Raw genomic sequence first — 27,359 nt, 5'->3', positions numbered from 1 at the left:
TGTACCGTGGGACTCCCACTCCGACGACGGGGAATGTTTCAGGCATGTGAATCTATGAAAGACACCCCTAATACTGGAGAAGTTAAGCTCCTCTACTTCTACACTTGGGCATGGGTATGAATCAATTGCATACTTTCACGATAGAGAGAGGGAGAAGCAAAGTCATCCACTCTCCTATTTGCTTTAGCAATATAACCCTAGACAGCATGGATCTGCAGTGATGCTCAGGTGTAGGTAATGGTTTGGGGTGGTGGAATCAAAGACCATATAGCTCTGGGTGCAGATGATGTACTGCTGTATTCAGAATGCCTGCACCTATTGGTCCGTAGAATTTTCCAGATTCATACAATATATGGGGACATGTCGGATGTAAGGATAAACGGGTACAAGTCTTTGCTAGTTCTCCTTGGAACGCAGCGCCTATGGTCCCACCCCTCCGGTTGTCATCAAACCCCTTTAGGTAACTTGCCCTTCAGATCTCAATGAGACCAGATAAATACTGGGAACTGAAAATAAAGCCACTATTATGTCACCTTAAACAGTAGTTTTCAGCATGGAGTATACTTCCCATCTTGATTATGGGTTGAGTAGCCATCTATAAGATTATCTCTCGTTCACATATTAAATTGTTCGCCTAACTGGGGACGGTATAATATCTCCTAAAACCAATTTCTTTTGTTTTGTCATGCACTTCAGAGGAACAAGGAGTCCCTCAACTCCATTTTGGATAATAGCCTCTTGAGGCCAAGCTGACTCTCGAGGAGACAAAGATGTCTAAAGACTTTCTAAAACATTAGTAAAAAATGCACCAGACCTGCTCCAGCTTTGAGGGAATATTGGGTGATGGACCTTGGGGAACTGGATGATGATGACTCGAGGCCAAGATGGTGGGTAGGACGCAGGCAATCTTCTCCAGGCTGCACTTGGTGCAATTTAAATATTTCCATCAAACATACTACTCACCTGAGAAATTGCATAAAAAGCGGAAATCTCAGATGAAGTATTTTACCTGCTGTATTCTGGGGTTGGTCCCATATTGCACATGATCTGGGATTGTCCACAGATTCACTCACTTTTCTCCTAGGTTCATACCACCCTACAAAGTGTGTTGAGCTTTCCTAGATCACCTCACCCCCAGAGGGCCCCATTGGGAATTCACCAACAGTCGGATGGATCAAGTGAGGACAAATTGTTATTCAATATTGGCTGCTTAGTAGACAAGAGGGATATTGCCAAAAACTGGAATTTAGTTGCGCGGCCTTTAATTGTACTATGGTTGCGGGACGTGGATGCCTGCGCCCTGGCAGAAGCAACAGTCTAGAAAACCCGAAGCTGTTTTGGAAAACATAAAAGGGTATGGAGTAAATGGTTGGATTACTGTAATGAGCTGTTCTCAGAGGTCGCCTAACTTTATACTCTAATAAGTAAATGGCAATACTCTGATTCCTATTTTTAACCCCTGATAATAGCAGGTTATGTAAGACTGCTTGCTCCACTGTTACTGTGGCCAATTGACCTAAGTGCTGCCTCTTCTACTTTTATTTGTCATGATAAAACAATAAAAATAAGTTTACAAATAAAAGAAAGCCAACCAATGATAAGCAATAGGCTAACTGAAAGTCCACTGTAAGGATTGGTACAGTACACAGGAGGTCTTCGACAGAGCTAAAAAATGCATTTAGGGGAGGGAGGGGTGAGGAAATGTGTAATGGACGCGTTGGTGAGAAGGCCTTAGTTGGAGCTAGCCGTGCTCAAGCTTGGCTTTGGTAAAATGCTTTTGTCAGATGCGCTGATCACGTGTTTTGACTGAGGATCACGCCCTCTGGGTGGGAAGCACATTCCCAGTGTATGAACGCAGGGGGATTGTAGCTGACAGAGTACCTGTTAGAAAAAATATATAAGTGCAACCCAGCCACTAAACTACAAGCATTTGGTTGGTCAAATTAATATATAAAAGCTCAAATTGAAAAGTTTCTATACAATACGAAAATTTGTATTTTCAGAACTCAAAAACTAATGTTTGGAGAAAATGGCTAAGTTGCCAGTATATGTAGTTAAATCATCATCATCAACAGCATTTGTAAAGTGCCTGGTTACACCAACAGTGTCCCCCCGCGCTGAGCAGAAACTCAGAAATGACACGAGAAGGGTAGGAGAGCCCTAGCTGTAATGTTTCACGGTCTATTCCAGTTTATAGGTGGGGAAAAAAAACAAGTTTTCAGCCTTTTCCAAAAGGAAAATCCGATGTTTGCGTCATAAATCATGCGGTGTTGGCGAAACCTATTACTAATATGATTTCCTTGATGCTAGGAACATCTCAGATATTGCTGTTATGTCTTATTCACGATTACCAGTGCTGGTATTCTTGCACATGGTGGCCACTAATGTAATCTTGTTCTATGTCTTCACACTTACAACATTAATAGCAGTAGTAGATGATTTTCACTGTATATTAGAAGCTCTTATTACAGAAAAAAACCCTGCTCTAGCACATATAATAACTAAAATGGTAGGATAATTCAACATATGTAACAGTAACAACAATGATTTGTTAGGGCTGGCTTACCTGCCCAAGCTTAGACTTTTGGGCTCCAATGCTTCTTGCCTGAATTAGACCTTCCCTTCTCTCATTTCGAAACACCTTCACAAGTCCATTCCACTGTTGCACATATTTGTCCAATCTATCCTTCAAGTGTTCTGTAAAGTAGAAGAAAACAACAGTAACATTTTAACAAGACTAAGGCCATTACTTTTGGAGTCCATTTTTTAAGAAAATTATTTCAGAATACTAATGTAATTTAATGGAAACGCCATAATGCTTCTGTGCCAACTCCAACCCTCGTCGGCACAGCCCCTTCGAATAAGCGCGCTGCAATTGCCGCACTGTTTCAACTTTCAAGTATGGACGTGTGGAAGGTGTAGGAGACACCTTAGTTCAAAGGAAATTCAAACACTGCCCTCTTCAAGAGAATGCTTGACTGCAGCAGCATTAGTACTTCCAAGAAAGTCCGAAGAACAACTAAGGTTATCAGTGTTTCAGTAGAAATCATGCTTTTGCTATAATCATACCAGTACAATTGTGCTTGTAGAAATAATGGTGTTCCACACTGCAGCTTTGTGGTAATCCCTCAAAAATCCAATATCAATCTAACTACAAGAGTAAAAGGGTAGTTCTCAAGGTTAGCCCTTTATTAATTCATTTCACATTGTTTAATTAACCACCCTTTTGTCACAAAAACTGCTCCAAATACATAAACATCCCATGTCTAGAGGCATCAGATTAGTCACTGCATACTGTTTTATATCAGATACATAAATGTGTTCAAAGTACAAGAGTGTCTTTGATTCAATTTCCAATTATATTGGCTATAACCTGAAAGTAGGGCGGACACTTCCACAAAATTACTTCATGCTCCGTTGAATATGAAGCTAAAACAAGTAATACAGCACAGTTTCTTCAAACCTGCACATTTATGAGATGAGTCTTATCGACCACTTTTGCTGCTGAACATGAACACAAAGATCCTAGCCAAATTAGTTGTTAAATGGCTGCTCCGCATACATCCCTACATGATAAGGGTTGATTAGAAGGGGCTTGTGCCAAACAGATCCACATCGGATAAAAGCATGCACTGGTGGTTCAGGAGGTTATGGCCTTTGGGACCAGAACAGGCGTACAAATCAATATGGATAAGTCGGTCATTCGATCGCTGAAGGAAACAACTGCCCGCCCTGACTTGAAATTTGCTCTCCAATGGCAAATGCAACCTGCATGATACCTAGGTATCTAGTTTCATATTAAAACAGATATCCTGGTCCGTGAACCTAAGGCAGGTGAGGCTCCAGGCTGGAGAAGCAAGTTCAGAGATGGATCAAACTCCCCCTCACTCTAGCAGGCAGAGTGGCGATAATGAAAATGGAGGTCCTTCCCAGATTACTTTATCTGTTCCAGAATCTCCCAATTCCACCGATGAGGGCCTTTTTTTTATATAACGGACATTCCTCATGACTAGACTGGCCTGGGCTGAAGGTCAGTTTAGAATTGCCTGGACTAAGTCATTACTACCATATGGGGAAGGAGGATCTGCTGTGCCTAGATTGGAACAATACTACCTAACTGTGCATACCCAATTAGCCCATTACTGGATGAACGACACAAGACAGTTGCACCAATCAGAACTTGAAAGCAGATCTGGCTGCTTTAGTCCCACTCTAAACTGCAGACCTGATGCACACTACCTGACCCTGCACCGAAATCCATACAGCGAACCACACAGCCAGGATATGATCCCGTTTAACTACACATACAGGATATATAGACATGTACTCTTCACATACCTCGCTTATCAAAAATCCTAGAATGCTGATGACATTTGAGGCTGGTGGGAGTCAGCAACTAAAGGCCAAGGGGTCACAGAAAATGGGGGACCTGTTCATCAATTGTAAGTTCCCATCCTTTGGGGAGATCATGGCCGACCGTTAACCCTGCAAAATGCAGATGTTACCATGTAATAGAATCCACATTACGATACATGATGTCTGAATGCCTTCCCCGGGTGAGGCTAGGGAATGGCCACTCCTGACAAGTATCCGTGGGCTGGGGTTTTCCACTGTCCTAATCACCAGGCTCTATAACATCACGCCAATTAACCCTGCTATACCCCGGAACGCTAAAACAAGTGGCCATTCGAGTTTTGGTTTGAAATCCAGCTCAAGACCTGGATATACTGCTGTAAACAGACTAAACAGGTCTCACCCAGTGGCAGATTTCACCACCCACACCTTCAGTTCATATGCAAAACATACAATGCACCTATATTTCTGGCCAGGCATGGGCTTAGCTACAGATATCAGCAGCTGTAGTGGGGGTTCTCCTAATGCTGACTTCTTACACCTAGCATGGAAGTGCCTTCTGGTCCACACTTACTGGACCAAACTGAATCAGGAGATCAACAGTATGGCCTCCCTCACCCTGAAACTTACCCCGCTGATTGCATTATTCGGATATGTCAAAGACATTCCAAATACATACAGGTGACTTGTGACACTTGCCCTACTGATGGGAAAAAGTAGTGTGGCGATGAACTGGAGAAACCCCCTCTCCCCCTCCCCCACCTTCCCCCCTCGAAACACACAATGTTTGAAGGATCTCTTCTCCTGTTTCACTCACTCACTCGGAGGTTTAAGGAACCCTACATCCACAGGTATGCAGACCTACAGATATTTGCCGCCCATTGCGTCAATATCTCCAGGCCTCCCAATCCATATTTGGACCCTCTGAGTGAGCCTGTGTTGAGTCATTACCGTAAGTCCCCTTCCCCAAATGTACCAAAGGTTGCTATTTGTACTGCTGTATAATATTGCTATGCTATTGTTGTAACTCTGCTTGATGTATCTATTGACTCCAGACTGCAACAGTGCCTGTTCAACTGGTTAAAACTAAAGGTTAAAAAGAACAGTACATTTTCTTTGATGTTCACACCACAGAAGTTTACCTCCAACTGATAATCTGTTTTAACATTTTTTATTTTCGGTTGTATCAGATAACCATACAAATTACAGTACAACCTTTAGGCATCACAGTGTATTAGGCACAAAAATCGTCACAAAACAACATGCAGACCCAGCCGTCTTCCTATCCCATCCCCTCTCCTCTCCAGCTGAAATCCCCAAAGCATGTACCCCCATCTTTGGTAATAATGCTCGCATACCTCACCTATATAGCAGCACGGACAAGAACTTAGGTGCATCATATTTAAGTGAGTTATATAAACGAGATATCAGTCTCCTGGGAGATCACATATCAAGCAGTACCTCTAATGTCTGTGACCGGTCAGGTGTGTTCGGAAAACCAGTCCAGATCTCGCTGGTAGTTTGGTCAGTATGGCTAATTGCAAAAACTGACCTGGGCCCCCTTCAAAAGCCTCCGCAAAGGTAATGCGCCTCTCCCCAGTATAGAGATCCCCTAGTGTCTCACAGCCGCCATCTTTCCAGGCTGAAACTGACTTATCCCTCGCAATTTGCAGGCACGTTTGTAACCATCATGTCAGTAAACTTCTAGAGAATGGAGGTTTACACATGAAAGGTCATAGGTCAGTGCCACCCACCTCACCATGTAAGAGCAGTCGTCCTGCAGGTGAGCTCCCTCCATAAGACAGCGTGACTGATTATCTGCACCCCGTGCCCCCGCCAGAAAACTCTTTTCCCCACTAGGCCCATCTGCACACCACTAAGAAGCATATTGGAGCTGTGCTGGTATATAGTATAATTCAAGATTTGGGTGCCCTATTCCCACGTCTTGCATGTCTAGTTTAAGTACTTTCAAGCCAACTCTGCTTCGTTTGCCTACCCATACATTTGCAATTAAAACCCAATATCTGAAATGCACGGCAGCCTATGAGGCATTGTGTGTTTTAGAGTACATAGAGGCACCTGAGCAAATACACCATCTTAGCCACTGCAATCCTGCCTGCAACGGAAGCGTGTTCCAAAAGACCACCGATGCATTCAAGCTCCGCAGCACTTTATCCATATTATACTCATACTGCTTTTATGGGGTATGTGCCACTTGTATCCCCAGATACCAAACATTATCTAATACGAAATGCAAACCCAGGTCCAGTAGGGAGACTGAAACTTTGCCAGCCAGCTGTGTGAGTGGGAATATTAAGGACTTGTCAACAGTCATCCTGAGCCTCGACAGCCACTCAAATTGTTGCAAAGCAGACATCAAAAAGAAGCACCAAACGCTGCAGCTTTTTCACATACACCACTGCATTGTCAGCGTAGTGGGATATTATATGCTCTGAATTCCCCACTCGTGTCCCCAACCCCTGTAGTAGCACCCACAGGTGAATCGCCAGTGGCTACAAGACAAGAGCAAACAGGAGGGGAGACAAGGGCCATCCCTGCCCAGATGGTAGATGTAAACCTCCCAGATCGAACCCTGGTGGTCGGTCCCGGATACAACAAGGCTATCCAGCACAGTAAGTTCACACCAAACCCTATGTGGATCAATACTGCCCACATAAAGTCCCACTCAATCACGTTGAATGCTTTCTCTATAACCGCAGCCATCTCTGCCTGAAAATCCTGCACTATATAATTGACATGACTAAGTCTACGGAGATTTATGAGAGTACTTCTATTGGGAATAAATCCTCATTGGTCCTCATTTACCAGTTGTTCAATGACCCCTCTGTATTCTATTATCTACAATTTTGGATAGGATCTACACATCCACATTGATCATAGAGAGTGGGCGGTAAGAGCCAAGCTTTTCAAGTTCTCCATCTGGCTTGGGGAGCAGGACAATAAGCGCTTCTCTCATAGACTGAGTAAAGATGCCTATGTCCCTTAGTTGATTAAAGACCTGTAGCGAATTCTGTTGGGAACCCATCCGTGTCGGGTGTCTTATACCTGGGCATGTCTTTAATGACCAACATTATCTCCTCTTTAGGGAGTGCTATGTCTAATTCGTCCCTTTAACTGGGCTCAAATTGTGGTAGTTCTAGAACCCCCAGAAACTCCTCTTTGGCCGTTTGGTCACAGCCCTTCCGTCTCTGATATATAGTCTCTGAGAGGCATTTATTAAAAGTAATAGTTTTTAAACATGAGCTTAGAGACAATTTGACAACACTGGCATTAGCAAATTATGAGGTATGTCAGTTGTCATGCCCAAAGTCTGGGTGGCCTAGGTTATTATACATGGAACACCATTATAGTTTATTAAATCAATCATAAAAGAAGGTTTTGTACAGCGCACAATTTGGGAAGCTAGGATTGATCCCAAGTTTTCTGGTTTCACATTATGCAATCCAGCAACTAGATGGTAATCTCTTTCCCTCTCTCCTTTTAGGTGAAAAGTTATTGCTTTGTCTTTAACTCTTGATGCTTACGAGTAGAGTGTGGGTGGGAGACAGATGCCAATTAAAGGCTTGGCGTGGGTTCGAAGATCCAATAGAACCTCAAGCTGAGCTAGAGCCTGGCTTGAGCTCGGGTTGAGCCTTCAGTGGCTCACCCACCTCAATTAACATAATGGCAATCAGGGGGAAAAAGGAACAGGAAATGTATGCTTTGACTATCATCAAACAATTGGTGAAGCAGGAGTACCCACAACAAAGTGCAAGACTGCTATATTCAAGATTTCATAACTTTCTTACAACACCACATCTTAGCGAATAGACTATGAGACTGGGCGTTCTATACTCATGGGTAAACAAATGAATGTTGGGTTTATAGTCCTGTTTTCCTATTACATACTTTCTACCAGTGTTAAAATTCATTTACATTTTTCCTAACTGTGTCAATAATAATGAGTAGAGAAATATGTTCAGAAAGTGATTACCCAAGATCGCACAATGTGTCACAAGGGGAAGGCCAAGATTAATTAAAAACATGCCTTCTGATTGTTTGGTTTCCATCTTGTTGATTACATAACAACTGGGGTGTGAGTGGATCCGATTGCGAGTCTTAGGAACTACGCTCACCAAAGAAATGCCCAGACATTAAATACACAGTTCATAATCAGTATATTTTGATAAAGTGGTAAAGCAAGAATAAACATCAAGTCTCCTAGTGCCAGGTGTTAGTAAACTGCCCGGTAAAGATCATCCAAACATTGGTGCACCCGAATCAAAATGGCTTAATGCTAGAGCACAGAACCCTTTACTGCCTTTAACGCCTGAATAACGCAATTGCTCTGACTATCCATTCCACTGAGCGCAGCCCCTTAGCTCAATTGATGTCGAAAAAGCATTCTACTCTATACGAAAGCAATATATGTTCCGCTTTCTGGAGCGTATGATCTTGGTACACTCTTGTGCTGCCATGTCCAAGTATTATATGATAACCGTGGACAAGTGTCCAAGTGAATGGAGAACTCTCCCCAACCTTTAACATTGAACGAGGGACAAGACAGGGTTGCTACCTGTCGCCACTCCTATTCGCCCTTGTCATCGAGCCCCTGGCTGCGTGGATCCAACGAAACGCTCAGCTCTCTGCCTGTCTCCTATCTATGTTTGAAATTTATGCAACTGCAATCAGTCTCACGTGAACTGGCCCAAATCCTCTTAAAACCCTGTAACTGACCCTCAACTCATCATTAGGGCCACTTTCCCCATACAATGGGTGACTCAACATTTCAAATACCTAGGGATGTATATGGCCCTCACTCAAAAAACGGCATGGGACCTTAACAACTCATCTTTATCACATCAGGTACGAAGGGACATGGATCACTAGGAGATGCTCCAGCTGAAAATAGCGGGCAGAGGAGCCTTATTTAAGATGATGGCACTGCCCAGGCTCCTCTATATGTTGCAGAACTACCAACACTTTAGCCCATGCTCCTTCTTCCACACCCAGTAGGGAAACACAGTGAAATTCCTCTGGCCAGGAGACTAGCCCAGCCCTGCCTCTCTTACACCAAATGTGTTCTGAACCCATCCGAAGGGGGTTGGGGATTGAGTATATGCAGTTATATTACTGGGCTAGCCACCTGGTCCCCATGAATGATTGGCTTTTCATGGGAAAGGATGATCCCTCTTTAGTAGCGGAAATCCACACTCTTTAACACCGTGGCGAGTTCAACATCCCCTAAAGCTCCAATAAACCCACAACCCTACCACCTGCAAACCAAACATCACTAAAATCATGGATCAGCGAGCATGAAGCCCCAACAGCAGAAACACTGCTGTGGGCCGGGAGCTGGCTTAAGCAAACAGCTGCACTCGAGGGCTTCCGTATGTTAGAAAATATTGGTATTTCCAAACTGGGGAATGTCTGGGAGGGCACCTCAATGTGCACGTCCCATCACCTAGCCGACACCTACTCAATGCATTAGTCACAATTTTATCGATATTTACAACTGCGCCACATGCTTAAGTTTTCCTTGGACTCCCAACACACATTCCCATAGTATAATCACCTTGAGGCACATGTTACGGAGTCACACATGGGTAAGAATGGCATCTTCACATTATACCACAACTTGATCAATAATACTCCTGATCCAATGGCACGTCCCAACACCTAGCCGACACCTACTCAATGCATAAGTCACAATTTTATCGATATTTACAACTGCGCCATATGCTTAAGTTTTCCTTGGACTCCCAACACACATTCCCATAGTATAATCTCCTTGAGGCACATGTTACGGAGTCACACATGGGTAAGAATGGCATCTTCACATTATACCGCAACTTGATCAATAATACTCCTGATCCAATGATGGCACTGCAGGACGGATGGGAGCTGGAAGTGGATCTTTTCGAGGAGGAGGAGGACTAGGTGGAGGCCCGGATGGCTCCCAGAGTACAGGCAATACTTACTAAGCTGCGGTTAATTCAACTGAAATATTTGCATTGAGTCTACTATAGTTCCACAAGGTTACATTAGATGAAGGACAGCTAAGATCCACAGTACCTGAGGTGTCTTCAGGCCCCTGGCACCTTCTATTACACAATATGGGAGTGACCTGATATACAAAGGAACTGGTGGATCATTTGCACTATGCTATCACAATTTGCGGGCAGGACAATAACACCCGAACTTAAGTTCATCTTGCTGGGGGGGATGGACGAACGGGAAGGGAGCAGTTATGAGAGTGCATTAGTTGCCATGAGATTCCTAATAGGCAAAAGGGACATAGTTAGACACTGGCGTTCTGCACTGCCACCACATATCAACAAATGGAAATGATGGACAGACCACTACGCCTTTGCGGCAAAACCACTATATAAATCCGATGGGTGCACAGAGAAACACTAGAAGATCTGGGGTATATGGATGGCTTACACAGGCAGCCTTCCTTTCGACAGACAAAAAGCTATTCATGACTGTGCACACCAGCTCCCCACTAGAGGGGTGTGGTTTTGTTGTACGTTCAGCATTGTTTACATGTTGTTTTTGACACTGTTGTATATAATTACAGAAAATCTAATAAAACGTGTTTTAATTGTTTTTAAGTCTCCTAGTGCCATGGCTAAAACTTTCCTATTGTCCTATGTCTAGGAGTGGACTTTGATTTTTGAGCCTGCCAACCTCAGTGAATTGCATACCTTGTGGGACAGGGTTGTCTTTGTCAAGGATTTTTTTTACAGCACCCCCTACCTTAACTGAGCCTGCTCCTAAGCCTGCCTAATGTTTGCAGATAAGAGACTAAAGGAATAAGAAGATTGGTAGGCCAAAGATTCTTTTTCATTCCAATTTAATAATCAAGTTACTTCCTTTGTACACTTGGCTCACCGAACGTAGCAGTAGCAAGCAGAACAAGGGTGTGGTAGAGGGACAGCAACTCCGTTCGAACTTAACACAGTATTCTCAAATCTATTACTCTTCTAGAGACCAGGGGCTCGTTGCTGGCATCAATGCTGCCCTCTGTCACATCGCAGATCATACATTTTGGCCCCTGGGAAAATGTTTGTGAGTGCCCATGTTTTACAGAACCCAACAACATTCTCTTGCCTCTAAAGAGATAATCACATAACACTCACCACCATCAGCAGAGATTAAGTGATCGCTTTCTCATGCACGGCTGATTAGAAGACCATCAACTATTTACCTGAATTATTTTTTTCTGTCTAAGGTCGAAACAAACTTTGTTTTCCCTTCACAAAGGGGAACGGGTCCCAAAGGGACCCCTTCCCCTTTGCATATGGATTACCACCACCTTTAAGGAGTTGGTAAACAACCAATGGTTTGTGAACTGAATTGCATTAAAACAATTGCTAAATAGCATTCCGAATCCCAATTGGAAGGAGCACCCTAAACACGGTCTTTACAATTTGGAAATCATTATGCACTTCTATGCACAAATCGCAAAGTGGATTTAGTACATGTGAAAAAGAAATTTAGAGGTCCCAAACTTTGTGATTTAACGAATCACAGGCTTTGCGACCTCTAAACGGTTTCATACATCTTGCTCTTACTGTTTATTATTTTAGTAAAGGCTTGGTATATCTTCAGACAAACTTTCGATTTGGACAATGGACGGGAGGGGATCAGTCACTGCTGCTAATACATGTTATGTTATGTTATGTTATCCGGATTTATAGAGCGCACAGATGCCCCAGCAAAGGGGCGTCCTGGCGCTAGAACAGAACAAAAACCGGACAGAAGGTGGGAGACACAACACAACAACAGAACTAAGGACCTGAGGGGAAGAGAAAGGTTTTAACAGCCTTCCTGAAAGCGAGGAGCTCATTAATGGCACGAATGTGGACAGGCAAGGAATTCCATAACTTGGCGGCGAGGACTCGGAAAGATCGACCGCCAGTCCTGGATCTCTTGAAACGAGGAACAATGGCAAGGTGGAGAGCAGAAGACCTCAGAGAACGAGCAGGAACATAAGGGGAAATAAGTTGCTGCAAAATCTGAGGGGAAGAGAGCTTTAAAATTTTAAATGTCAGTATCAGGGATTTAAACTTTATTCTCTGTGCCACCGGAAGCCAATGGAGATTAGAGATGGTTTTTCTAGCTGAGCAGAATCTGGGTAAACCGACCAGAGCCCTGGCAGCAGCGTTTTGGACGCGTTGGAGACGGGAGAGCTCAGCCTGATTGACTCCAAGAAAAAGGGAGCTGGCATAATCTAATTTAGACAAGATCATGGCTTGCACAATCAGTTGTCGGGTGGGAGCGTCAAAATATTTGAAAGTGGATCGAAGCTGACGCAAAATCCCAAAGCAGGATGCAGCAGTCTTTTTAGTATGGGTGCAAAAGCTCAATTGGGAGTCGAACCAAACCCCAAGATTTTTCACTTCAGAAACGGGGGTAGGGGTAGGACCGAGCTCAGATGGCCACCAGCTATCGCCCCACAGATGAGTTTGTTTCCCCACAATGAGCACCTCGGTTTTCTTAGCGTTCAATTGCAGGAAATTATCATTCATCCAGTGGGCCACAGATATAAGTCCCTCACGGAACTTTGCTGCCTCGAGATCGGAAGCTCCACTAATCGCAACCGCCAGCTGCGTGTCGTCTGCGTAGGACACGATGGAAAGGTTCCCACGCAAGGCGACAGCAGCTAGCGGCTGAACATTAAGGTTAAATATTGCTGTAGAAGGTACAGGACATTCTTTGGCGAAATAAGAAGGAGGTCTGCAAACTATTACAGGTGATGGTGATGCAAGGAGAATCAGGGGTAAATTCCACTGATACCGAACCTCAACAAATATATTGTGTATCAAAGGTGGTGGTGTTGAGGAGATAACATAGAAAGCGTTTGCCACAAAAATAATTTGAGGGGCCTTCCGCTATTAAAAGAAACACAGTGGGCCTGTACATGTTAATCTTGGGGCAAAGAGGTGAACTGGAGAAAGTCTTCTATCCCCAGATTTGGATATATCTCCAGCAAACAGGACCACTGAGTGACTATTTTTGTGAAGGGTATAACAAATGGGCAAGCCTGCCTGAGCCATCTTTGGCAACTCCCTGAAGGTCAATTATAATACGCGCAATATTGGGGATACCCATCTCCGAGGGCTGCAGGGTCCTCTGACAGAGAAGGAGGAAGCATGCCCCTTTCACTTGTCGTTGAGGGAGGCAGTGGAATTGTCTATGTTAAAGTTAGCCAACTTTCTTTATTAAACACAGAAAGTATTTCAACTTTTGGAGACTGACTTGGAAATGTCTGTCTTCGAGTGGCATTGTGAAAGCATTGAGCTTCCTAACTTTCATTGCATTTAGCATGGCATACAATAATCCATTAATAAGCCTACCCACATTGCACCATTTTTGCTACATACATACTTTCTCCACTCACAATATATTACACAGGAAAAGTGTGTCATCTGTTTGGTCAATATTCTGCCCTGGTGCAAACAAAGTTTACCCCCACTATCCATCATACAAGCAGCAAAATAGAGAAAATGGATTTACATTAGCGCAAAGTTAATGTTGTCCGGCCCAGATGTGTTGAAATGTTATGAAAGCAAGGACGCGTCGTTCTAGGAAGCTAATATTTCAAAATAATGCATCCACAACTAAAAGTTTTTTTTCAAAACGGATGTAACTCAAGTATTGCAAAATTAACGCTGTTAGCATGCGTAATGCATTAAGCTCCTTTAAAACAGTAACTTTACATAGGCCTACAAAATCCTGAATAACTACTTGGTTGTTAATTTACAAGTGTGTCAATTCTAAGTCTTATTCCTCTTTCTGGAACTTGCTCTCCGCAATCACTGCAACCGCCTAGATTTGGCACTCTTCCTCATCACTTGAAATCTAAGCTGATTACTTTTCTACCAGCTTTTTGTAATAGCGCCCTTGAAACGCATTGAAACTAACCCTGAGCAGCACCAGCGCAATACAAAAGCGATCAATAAAATACAACTGTAACTAACTTCCAAATCAATGCATTTTGAAAGGCCTGGATGGAATGTGAAATTTCGCCAGTGGAATTTTGGTAATTCCGCGTTACTCTTGTAATTCGGAAATACTGATAAATTTAAATTCTGTGTCTCCGTTGGCAGAAATAAACATTATGCAGTGGTTTTCAAAGTTTAGAAACCGCTGCATACCACTCAGCCCCCTTACACACTCTGCAGTGATTTAAAGTTGTAATCACTGCAGAGTATGCAAGGGTGCCGGGTTTTAAGCATCGCCATTTTTGGAAGTGAGGTTGCATTTTGCCCTAAGAAAATAGCGCCAAATGCCCACTCTACCCTGTTCCGGAATTCCACGGAATCTGGCGAAATTGTCATGTAATTCTGCTCCATCAAAGTCAGCGAATTCCCATAACCCTTACATTTCTTAACTAATTTGGCTAGATTTGTGTTCACTTTCATGCTCTGGATGCGACTGGCATTACAGAACGGACATAGCTAGTAATGATTTCCATTTGTAGTACTGAATGCGCAATCCCAACGACTGCACATGTGCATTTAGAGGAGAGTATTCTCTCTTTAAAACGGAAGTAAACCTGGGTCAGAGAGAAAATTACCTTTCAATCTTGTATGAACCCCTTCAAAACAAGCACTGCAAAGCCAAAACATATGCCTTTAATTATTCATAACATTTAAACACAAATGGTAACAAATACTTTTTTGCGTATTAACTCTCACTCATAAGGATTTATACTGGGGAAAAGAGTTACCAAAAAAGATTTTGGTTAGAAGGCATATAGGAGATACAGAACTGAATGTGACAAACACTGAGATGATTGAGTATACTTTCAGATGTAAACAAGCACTGGCAAAGTCAATAGGTTTTACCTTTGGGATCTACTGGCTTTGCTTTGGTGATGATGTACAGCAAGATGCTGTGCAGATTGGCCAAAAGTTTTTTTTTTAAAATGCAATGATGCAATTTCCATTTGTTCTACTTACTAAGAGGTGTGGCGCTGCGGCTAGGGTGACTGACTCCGGAATCTGAGGGATCACGGTTCGATCCCCTGCACCGGCGGCAGATTAGCCCAGCACCATGTGACTCTGGGCAATATCTTGCTTAATCTTCCCGACGGCCCCCAGCGCCTAGAGAGCCTTACGGGTGATTGTGCGCTTTACAAATGTGGGTTATTATTATTATCATATTACTGGTCTAAGATTGACTGGGATATAAAATAAAGAAAAGAAAAAAAAAGTAGTGCAAAAGCCATTTTTTTCCTTACATTTTCTTAAGGTGGAGGTACCGGCAGGGATTTGTAGTCTGGAAAATTACCTACTGGCGGTCGCCAGTAGGTATATATAGTTAGGATTTTTTCTCTATGGGATTTTTGAAAATTCTATGTCTAATAACTTTGGCGTTTGTGGACGGAATTGGCTGAAATTTTCAGGAAAATGGCACATTTTGTTTCTGAGCAGCCCTTGAAAATTTGGGGGGGGGGTTTGTCAAGGGGGGGCCGAGAAAAAAGGGGGGTCCCAAAACGTGTTTTTCCCATGCAATTTTCCATAGGGCGGTTGGCCTCACTTTTAGCCCGAACGGCTGAATGGATTTGCACGAAACTTGGCAAAATTGTAGGGACTGGTAGCCCGATGTGCCTTTGCTAGGTCTCAATATATGTGCTTCAGTGGATTTTGAGAAATTAACGTTTAAAAAAAGATATATATCTGTAAGCCCGCTCTGGGCAGCGCTCCGGTTCGCGGACTTTACGCGTACCGGAACTTCGCGTAGCGAAGCTGATTGGCTCTCCGGTGCCTGTCAACATTCTAAACAGTCCGGAGCGGCCGCCATCTTGTCTCTCGGTAGGATCGAGAGACAAGAGGAGGCCAAAACAAAGGGGGAAATGACCATAAGGGGGCATAGTATATCCTCCCTGACCCCCTAGGTTTAATGTGGAGGCTTTAAAAGGGCCCCGCGGGGCAAAAAAAAAAAAATTTTTTTGTTTGTTTTTTTGCGTGGGTAGCGCCCGGTCCGCGAACCGGGAAGCGTTCTGGGCAGCGTACTATAATGATAAATGAATGATAGACTTTTCAAATACTGTATGTTAATTGATTGTTGGTTTTGTTGATTATTTTTTAATTTTTTAAGCAATTATTTATTATTGTGATTGTGTTTCAAAATGTAATAACATTTCTAACATTTAACTACTTTATGAATTACATATAAAAATGATTAAAGACTCAAACAATTTTTTTATTTTACATACAATTTTATTTTTCAGATTGTTTTTCAAAATTTAATAGAACGTCTAGCATTTGACTGTCCGATATGTCCTCTTGTTGAGTGAACATAAGTTCCCACATTTGACCGTCATCATAATGGAGTAAATGATCGACAGATTCTACACATTGAAGTAATTCATAGTCCCGTGACTCATCCATGAATTCTAAGTCATCAATGGGTTCCATAACTTGTTCATTGTTGCTGTCCAGAACAATTTCGAAGGAAACATTCTGCTCACCTTCCATTTTATTGCTGTAATTTGCATAAAAAATAAATATATCAGTAGTGATAGGACACTGTTGGGTTTAAGTTCAGACAGGTACTTGTGAGTTTATAACAGAGAAGTAATCTATGGGCACTGTATGGTTTCAGGCGTGAAGTAGTACTATTAAAAAGTGCCTGTGAAGAAGCCTAAGTAAATTCATAATTATACCACAGAAACCTAAATCAATCCATAATTATAATAAAGAAGCCTTTCTCAATGTCTAACTCTTACAGAAGGATAGTAGAAGAAGCCTAAGTAAATTCATAATTATACCACAGAAACCTAAATCAATCCATAATTATAATAAAGAAGCCTTTCTCAATGTCTAACTCTTACAGAGGGATAGTATATAACTATCTGAAAATGTTTTCAAATTTATAAAATAATATCTCACCTTCTAAAAACAAGTTTAAGTTGTGAGTGAAAATGATCTTGCAATGTAATTCAGGAAGTAGTAGTCAAAATGGCTGTGTTTCTCTCTCTTTCTTTATATATATTCAGGTACATAACCAATCAAATGTCAGGTAAAAAAAGTAGAAAATGAAAGTAACATTTTAATTGGTTGTCAATTCCAACACTTCAGATGTGTTTTGTGAAGTAATTTACCTCAGGGTATTTAGAGAGGTCTACAGGCTAAATGGTTAAATGGAATTTCAATCAAATTTGTGAAAATGGTAGACATTGGTATGTAGTATGAGGTAATCTATATTTGGTGAAATTGTCTCCAGTCGCTTTTCTGTAAACTACTTTCCCACCTTTTTTGATGGTGCGCTTCCCAGGGAGCGACCCGGTACGCGAACTGGTGAGCGCCCCGGTTCGCGAACCTTAAGCGTTACGGGAGTCCACCATTTTGTGTTTCGGTCGAATTAAGATACAAGATGGAGGGCAAATAATGTTCGGAATGGGTAGAAGGGGGCACGGTAGACTTATCTTGACCCCCTAGGTTTTCTGAGGGTGGCTGAGGAGGCCCATAAGTGCGAAAAAAACCCATTTTTTTTAAAATTTAGCGAGGTTAGCTCCCAGTTCGCGTACCGGGAAGCGCCCCAGGGAGCGTACTTTGTTGAAAATTAGTGAAAAAAGTTAGAGTAAAATAATAATTGTGAGTGATCAGATGTAGGGTAGCTCTGAGAAGAGCTTTTGGGTTTATGGTACATTTAGGTACTTATAAGTAGGTACCAATGCACAGTCTTAAATTCAGAATGAAAACTCTGTTGCCCTCATCTGAGAAGTGAACTCCATCTCCTCTGTAGATATCTTGCATGTAGTAACGCAAGTTATTGTTGTACAGGGAGCCCATTCCATGGTCTCTCATGTAAGCTGAAACAGATTTGTTTACATGCTTCCTCGACTTCTCAATTTGTGGACAAAATTGGTTTGACCACCTCCATTTCTGTCTTTGGCATATATTTGAATATACCAAGGCAGTCTGAGGAAAAAGTGCCATCAATTGCTCAAAGGTGTCCTTTAAAAGCATTTCCAGACCTACCCCAGTCAAAGTGCCCAAATCATTACCTCCACAGTGCACAATTAACAGGTCAGGTTTTGGCAAATGCATAAAGGTTTTCACCAATGGTATCAATTGGTGACATTTTAATCCTCTGTGGCCAAACCACTTAATTTCCACATCTTGTAAATTGAGGTTAGGTAAATTCCTGTTCTCAGCATACCTCTGAGCCCAATAGATGTAACTATGTCCAACAATCCAGACAGAAAACATGGTGAGAGAAGGTTCTCCTGCAGTCAGATGAAGTGTGGCAATGAAATGGCAGTTGAAAAAATAAGAGTTTAAAATGAAAAAAACTGTGGAGTTTCGGTGTTAATGAAGCAGTAACAGTGATTGGTGGAATTTGATTGCTGAAAACAGAAAGTTAGGGTGCATGGATGAGTTGTTTGAAAGATGTATTTTGAGTGGTCAGGAAAAAATCATTAAATGAAAGAATGCACTGGATATGAGGTGCACTGAGAGTTCAGAGTTCAATTGCAACATTGTTGTGTGAACTTGCAAACACCAGAAGTCTTCCAAGAGGTGGTTGCCATGCAGAAAAGGCAGAAAGGGCAGAGGGGGGAAGGGTTTTCATTTGAAAAAAAGTGAGGGAAGAGTTTTGATTGGGTGACATGAGAGATATGTGTGAAGAATTACAGCATTTCTGTGCTTTTGATAGCTGCAGACTCTGGAGTGCATACCTTTTGCTCTGCTGAAGACAAATTGGTGTGTTTCTGAGACTGTTTTCAAACTCAAAGTATTTGCTAAGGTGAGAAAATATTTCTTTAATTTAGATAGAGAATAGTGTGCTTTAAGGGGGAAATTATGAAGAAAGTTGTGTTTTTCAAATGTTGCTTTGTCTCAAGTGTTTTACAAATAGATTTTGTTTCTTTGAGAAAATGTAATTGGAGAAAATGTGAAGTATTAGTACTGACAGGGTGTTTTTCTGCATAGGAGCTGTGGAGTCTTTTCAAATTATGACTAGAAAATCGTTTTTGAGGAAAACTAATGGTTATAATATTTCTGACAAAGACATAATGGTGTATGCTTCTTTATAATGCAATTGACTGTCTCTGATGTTATTTTTCCCATTTTAATGTAAGACCTTTCTCTGTGGCGCAAATTGCTTGTAAATATGCTCCCACCTGTGCATGGCAAATTTAGATTTTGAATGTTTGTGTTACATAGCCATGTTAAAAGTGATACAAACATGCTGCAAAGGCAATCAAAAACGCTTTTATGTGTCTTAAGGACATTTTAAGTAATTTTCCCATGTGCAGTGTTTTGAAATTATGATTTGAAAATCGTTTTTGGGGAAAAGGAATTGTTTTTAAATTTATGACAAGGACATAATGGTGTATGCTTCTTTATAAGGCAATTGACTGTCTCTGATGTTATTTTTCCCATTTCAATGTAAGACCTTTCTCTGTGGCGCAAATTGCTTGTAAATATGCTCCCACCTGTGCATGGCAAATTTAGATTTTGAATGTTTGTGTTACATAGCCATGTTAAAAGTGATACAAACATGCTGCAAAGGCAATCAAAGAACGCTTTTATGTGTCTTAAGGACATTTGATGTCATTTTTCCCATATTACATTAAAAGACCTTTCTCCGTGGGGCACATTCCTTGTAAATATGGTTACACTTGTGCATGGTAAATTTAGATTTTGACTGTTTGAGTTACATAACCATGTTAAAAGTGACCCAAAAAAATTGCAAAGGCTTTCAAAAAACACTTTCATGTGTCTTAAGGACATTTTAAGTCATTTCCCTGTGGGCAGTGTTTTCAAATTATGAGTTGAAAATCGTTTTTGAGGTAAAGGAATGTTGTTAATTTTTATGTGCGCCATATGCCCCCAAATTTCTTTTTCAGGGGTGCAGCAGGGTGTTCTTGAGACACCCCTGCACCTTTGGAAAAATTCCTAATTTGCGATGAGCTAATTGCTAATCGCAAATTGCACCTTCATTCCTATGGGCATCCTGGCCCATGGAAATGAATGGGTAATTTGCAATTAGCAATTTGCTCATCGCAAATTAGGAATGGTAAAGAATCGCTATTTATTCTTTAAAATTCGCTATTTTGGAAATGCAAAATAGTTTGATGATACATATGGCGGTTGATCTCTAACAAGATAAGAAGCTTAGGGATACATTTATGATGACTTGCGCAATGAAGTGGACATCACTTACTTCATTGGTAGAGCTTTACATGTATTATCTCCTCTGTATTCTTCATCAAGCGTAACTTTAATCTGCAATCCTGAGTAGGCCTCACCTTAAACAAACCTCTGGATAGGCCACACCTTATCGTCATCATGAATTAATCATTTAAAATGCTAGGGACAGATTTATGATAGGTGTATGCCTCTTTTGCGCCACTTACAAAACACTGCCCATGGGGAAATGACTTAAAATGTCCTTAAGACACATGAAAGTGTTTTTTTAAAGCCTTTGCAATTTTTTTGGGTCACTTTTAACATGGCTATGTGACTCAAACAGTCAAAATCTAAATTCACCATGCACAGGTGGGAGCATATTTACAAGGAATGTGCTCCATGGGGAAAGGTCTTATAATGTAATATGGGAAAAATGACATCAGAGACAGTGAAATGCCTTATAAAGAAGCATACACCATTATGTCCTTGTCATAAATTTACAAACCATTCCTTTTCCCTAAAAACGATTTTCAAATCAAAATTTGAAAACACTGCACATGTGGAAATGACTTAAAATGTCCTTAATTCAAAATTTGCTATTCCTTATTTTGCGATTGCACTGAAGGATTTGCAAATTTTGCGATTCCTTAAATGCAATGTATCAAACAAAAAATATGTAAAAAATGACATTAAGGATTTGGAAACTACCACCAACTTCTAGTTTGTGGTAATTTGCGAATTCTTTTCAAAAAGCTTTTTTTCCAAAAAACAAAAAGGTGCCATATGACGCCAATACATGTCCTTAGGGCATGTATGTGCGCCATATGCCCCCAAATTTATTTTTCAGGGGTGCAGCAGGGTGTTCTTGAGACACCCCTGCACCTTTGGAAAAATTCCTAATTTGCGATGAGCTAATTGCTAATCACAAATTGCACCTTCATTCCTATGGGCCTACTGGCCCATGGAAATGAATGGGTAATTTGCAATTAGCAATTTGCTCATTGCAAATTAGGAATGGTAAAGAATCGCTATTTATTCTTTAAAATTCGCTATTTTGGAAATGCAAAATAGTTTGATGATACATATGGCGGTTGATCTCTAACAAGATAAGAAGCTTAGGGATACATTTATGATGACTGGCGCAATGAAGTGGACATCACTTACTTCATTGGTAGAGCTTTACATGTATTATCTCCTCTGTATTCTTCATCAAGCGTAACTTTAATCTGCAATCCTGAGTAGGCCTCACCTTAAACAAACCTCTGGATAGGCCACACCTTATCGTCATCATGAATTAATCATTTAAAATGCTAGGGACAGATTTATGATAGGTGTATGCCTCTTTTGCGCCACTTACAAAACACTGCCCATGGGGAAATGACTTAAAATGTCCTTAAGACACATGAAAGTGTTTTTTTTAAAGCCTTTGCAATTTTTTTGGGTCACTTTTAACATGGCTATGTGACTCAAACAGTCAAAATCTAAATTCACCATGCACAGGTGGGAGCATATTTACAAGGAATGTGCTCCATGGGGAAAGGTCTTATAATGTAATATGGGAAAAATGACATCAGAGACAGTGAAATGCCTTATAAAGAAGCATACACCATTATGTCCTTGTCATAAATTTACAAACCATTCCTTTTCCCTAAAAACGATTTTCAAATCAAAATTTGAAAACACTGCACATGTGGAAATGACTTAAAATGTCCTTAATTCAAAATTTGCTATTCCTTATTTTGCGATTGCACTGAAGGATTTGCAAATTTTGCGATTCCTTAAATGCAATGTATCAAACAAAAAATATGCAAAAAATGCCATTAAGGATTTGCAAATTACCACTAACTTCTAGTTGGTGGTAATTTGCAAATTCTTTTCAAAAAGCTTTTTTTCCAAAAAACAAAAGGTGCCATATGACGCCCATACATGCCCTTAGGGCATGTATGTGCGCCATATGCCCCCAAATTTCTTTTTCAGGGGTGCAGCAGGGTGTTCTTGAGACACCCCTGCACCCTTGGAAAAATTCCTAATTTGCGATGAGCTAATTGCTAATCGCAAATTGCACCTTCATTCCTATGGGCCTCCTGGCCCATGGAAATGAATGGGTAATTTGCAATTAGCAATTTGCTCATTGCAAATTAGGAATGGTAAAGAATCGCTATTTATTCCTTAAAATTCGCTATTTAGGAAATGCAAAATAGTTTGATGATACATATGGCGGTTCATCTCTAACAAGATAAGAAGCTTAGGGATAGATTTATGATGACTGGCGCATCACCAGGGATGTGCCAGTCATCCTGCGCTGCTGTTCCGCCACCCATGGTGTGCTGCATTTACAATGCGGCGCAGCATGGGGCAAAAATGGCACAGATGCGTGACGCATCTGTGCCGTAAAGGTGGCGCATTGCTGGAGTTGTATCGCAAGTGCGAGTCAGCTCCAGCAAGGCTCAGGGGTGCCCCATCTCCACAATGTTGCGTCAAGACCTATGCCTGCTTAAAGCAGGCGCAGGGTTTTGACGCAGCTTTCTCCTATCTGATTGTAAATGCGGCACACCATGGGTGGCAGAGCAGCGGTGCACGTTAACTGGTGCATGCCTGGGGATGTGCCATTTAACATAAATCTGCCCCTTTACATTTAAGTATCTGCAGGGGACACAGAGTCGGTGAGGCTTATCCAAGGTTAAGAAGAGATGAGTCCTGTTCACTGAAAAATTAGACATAGGCTTCACCTGCTCAGCATCGCTGGACATGGCTAAATAATAGCTGCAAAATGTTACTCTTGTTATACAATTTTACTATTATAATCTCTGAGATTTGTCTCTTACTCTGCAACATCTCATTGTTGTTATCTTTCTTTAAAGATAAAGACAACATCAACATGAGCGATAATCTGCAATCAGTTGATTTTGACCTCATCATTGAACTTGTAATTGAAACATCAGTGGATGTTGATCCCTTGGATAATTTAAATCCTGAGGATGAAGAAGAACGTGATGAGGATGCAGATTTGTCCGAATTATATGACATAGGGTGGGAAGCTGACCTGCTTGAGCCTATGGAACTATAAACATTTATTTTAAAATTTTATAATAAAAAAAAGTAAAAATGTAAACCGTTTAATTTAAAAATAAAGACACCTTCAAAAACAGGTTATGTGTAGTGTCTTCAATAAAATATTAAAATATGCTCATAAAATTAGATCAGATTCACATATAAGATAGCACAGGTAACATGATTATAAATTCCATTTCTTTTCTGCTATTTCTGTATTCTAAAATTGCCATGCACTAAAAAATCTTATATGTAAAAATGTAAAGTAGTGTTTTAAGTTTTTGATTACTGTTATTGATGTACTGTTGGGTAATAGTGGTTAATAACATTTTTTAATATATTTTACCACAGATGCAACTGCAGATCATTTCAACATTTCACCATGCCAACGAAAGAAAGACTGAGAAAGGCTGCAAAACGTCAAAGACAGCAGGTGATTGAAAAAAAGCAGCAGTCCTCTAACAAAAAGATTTGTCAAGTCAACAAGAAAGCACCGGGTAAGAGTACAAAAACATTCATAAGAAATATTTGCAGTAAAAAAAATATTACTACAGAAAATGTTTCAGTCCAGAAAAAGAGAACCAATTCAAATGGAAAGGAAAGGCCAATCAAAAATGTTACTGCTAGAGCAAGAGATAACTCTGTGCATGATAGTAGAAGGAAACAACAGTTTAGGGACATTCGTAAACGAATGTTCCGCAACAGGATAATTGGCAATTTGTTAAAAAATATTAAGAAAGGTCAACAGAAAGTGGTTTTTTATAAGAGAAAAAAAAAAGTTGAGAAAGTTATTGATCAGGCATTTGAAATTAAACGTAAGTTATTTATTTTGATAATCAATAGAATTAGGAAGCTAAACAAGGCAATTTATGATTTCAAAAGAAATAGTAGATGGAAGAGAATAGTTAATCGTAGTAATTTTTGTGAAGTTTTTTCTGGAGAATGGATGCATAGTTCAAGCTGTGAGGCATTTTTTAATGAGGAGAGTTATTTCCAGGATAATGATTTGGTGCATGCAGTTGACACCAGTGGTCGTGCTTATGAAGTGAAAGATGGTTGTCCAGTTGAAAAAGAAAAACTTGTGACAACAGAGGCAGAAGAGGTGTTAGGTAATGAGGTTTTAGGAAGACGTGCTAAGGGTCCTGTGTACACCTGGAAGTGTAGTAGTATTTGCAGTGTGCGACAGGATTCCATCAATTTGCTTTGTGATTTTGTACGGTCATTTAATAAGAAAAGTTTGAAGCAGAAAATAAGGTTGTTGCAAGAATTAGATCCTTGCAGAGTGAGAGAAGTGACAGGTGTGCATGGTCATTCACTGGCTTGTCTTTCCAGGAGAGTATGCCAGAGTGTTTTTCATCATTTCAGGATGCTAGCAGTGCATCATAATAAAGTGAGGAAATTAGTTAGAATGTTGTATTATGCTAAGAGTCCAGCAATTATGCTTAAAAAATTATGTGCTGCTCTTTTGCATGGTTCTGAAATAGATGTGAAGAATATATGTGAAGAAATTGAGTTTTGTTACTTTGGAAGTAAAGAGGAGAATGTTGAAATTGACCAAGAAGAAGCGGGTAATGTGGAAGATAGTGTACAGGTTTCCAGTACAGATAATTTCCAGAGGGAAATTGCCACGTTTCAGGTCAAATCAAGTGAGAGGCCCAATTTCACTTGTGTGTGTTGTCGACGCACTTATTATAAGAATCAGACTAAGTTAGTGGATTTATATGCAAAAAGTGAAAGGGAAAATAATAGTGAATGGAAGGATTTCGCAACATACTTGTTGGTAGAAAATTGTTTTGATTTGGGATTGGATCAACGTGTGTGTACTTATTGTTGTTGCAAATTAAATCAAAACCAGATGCCTGCTAGAGCAGTTCATAATAATCTGGAATTGGTTGAGATTCCTTCTGAATTGAAGGATTTAAATACTTATGAATCTATTTTGATTCAAAGTATCCATCCCTTTCAGGCTATTGTAAGAATGGAGCCAAAGACAGGGAAATTGCCTCCATCAGTTTTACAGAGAGGATTAAAGGGAAGAGTTGTTTATTTGCCTCTAGATTTGAAGAAAAACATTAACACAATTGGAGTAGAAAAAGTGGACGAGGAACCTCTGGTTATCTTAGTTAATGGGGTTCCGACAAAGAATAAGAAAATATGGCAAGATTTAGTAGATGTTAGGAAAGTTAAAAAGGCAACATTGTATTTGAAAAAAAATAATAAATACTATAAGAATGTATATGTTGCAGAAGAGGAAGTAAGTGAGGAAGAGGATAGCGATTTGTGTGCTGGTCAAATTGAGAAAGTAGAAACTTCTACTAGTGAAGAAATATATGAACATTATAGTGTTCATCCTTTGCATTCCAAGGAAGTCATGGGGAATGCTATTGAGTTGTTTCAAATGAAACAAGCCAAAGGGAGTCCCATTAGTGTTTGGGAGGAAAGTTTGGAAGCTCGGTGTTTCCCACAGCTTTTTCCAACAGGTCAGGGAGGAAGATATGATGAGCGACCTCATCAAATTCCTGCTTCTGAATACCGGACTTTGCGATTGTATGCAGGAGATGCTAGGTTTCGACAATGTATTCCCTATTTGTTTCATCTCCTGTTTGAAAGCGATCTGTCTGGACTGTCATATGCAGTGAACCACATCTTGAAAAGTGGTATACACATGCAAAACATCTCGGCAAGTGACTTTATGGATAAAGTCAATGTCCAAGACAGTATTTTGGATTCTCACCTGATTAATCTCATGGCGTGTCAGCGTGGTACTAATGAGTACTGGTACCGTCGTCATGGTGATTTAAAATGTATGCTGAGGAACTTAGGTACTCCCACATGGTTCCTCACTCTGAGCTGCGCCGAGTATGGCTGGGAAGACTTACTTGCATTTCTACGAGAGGCAAATGCTAACGTAGAAAACATCGAATTCAAGACACCCGGAGAACTGTGCTCTTTGGATCCAGTCAATGTATGTAGGTACTTCAATCATAGATTTGAAGCTATGATGTCTTTCATCATGAATAAGAAGAATCCACCTCTTGGAGAGGTGTTGGATTTCTTCTGGAGAAAGGAGTACCAAGCAAGAGGTGCTCCTCATATACATATGTTGCTGTGGATCAAGGATGCACCTAAATTTGGAACGGATCCAGAAGACTCAGTGATGAGTTTTATACAACAGTATTCTACGTGTGCTGTTCCAAACGAAAGGAGAAGAAAAGCCTAAGAGAAAAAGTTCTGCGTTTCCAAAGCCATCGATGTGGAAAGTACTGTCGTCGTAAATTCCGAAACAAGGACAAGTTCTACACCAAATGTCGTTTCGGTTTTCCACGACCGGTGATTTCTAAAGGAAGAGTAAACAGTTTGATGTCTTCGCTGCGACATAATGTGATGAAGAAATCACCTAAAAACACATACAATTTGAAGAGGAACGAAGAGTCCAAGTACATCAACGACTACAACCCGGTGATTTTGTCCATGTGGAATGCTAACATGGATATACAGTTTGTGGCTGATAACTGTATGGCTGTGGCTCGGTATGTGACGTCTTACATCACCAAAAAAGAGAAGACAGAATTGAAGGATATGTGGGAGGACATTTCCCATGAAAAGAGCCTCAGCAAGAAGTTGTACAGTTTCAGTCTGAAGATGTTGTCGCATCGAGAAATCGGAGCGTACGAATGTTCTGACCGGTTGTCTTCAGCAAGTCTCTATGCCAAGTCCAGGAGTATCATTTGGGCGAGTCTTGGTCTTGCTGCAACGCGTAATCGAGTTCTCAAACCTGTGCGGGAAATTGAGTATTTGGCG

At 40.9% G+C, this 27,359-nt stretch overlaps 1 protein-coding gene across 2 annotated transcripts in view; it reads right to left on the bottom strand.

Moving 5' to 3' along the window:
- GALNT7 (polypeptide N-acetylgalactosaminyltransferase 7) overlaps positions 1–27,359 on the bottom strand; it is a 597,040-nt gene that overhangs the window by 195,224 nt on the left and 374,457 nt on the right. For both annotated transcript variants that reach the window (XM_078677071.1, XM_078677072.1), the window contains exon 4: positions 2,567–2,697. In XM_078677071.1, the coding sequence (XP_078533197.1) occupies positions 2,567–2,697 (131 nt within the window). The remainder of the gene's footprint in view (positions 1–2,566; positions 2,698–27,359) is intronic.

The sequence above is a fragment of the Lissotriton helveticus genome, chromosome 2_1 (genome assembly GCF_964261635.1).
Source record: "Lissotriton helveticus chromosome 2_1, aLisHel1.1, whole genome shotgun sequence".
In the NCBI taxonomy this organism is placed as follows: domain Eukaryota; kingdom Metazoa; phylum Chordata; class Amphibia; order Caudata; family Salamandridae; genus Lissotriton; species Lissotriton helveticus.
This window is presented reverse-complemented; position numbering and strand designations above follow the sequence as displayed.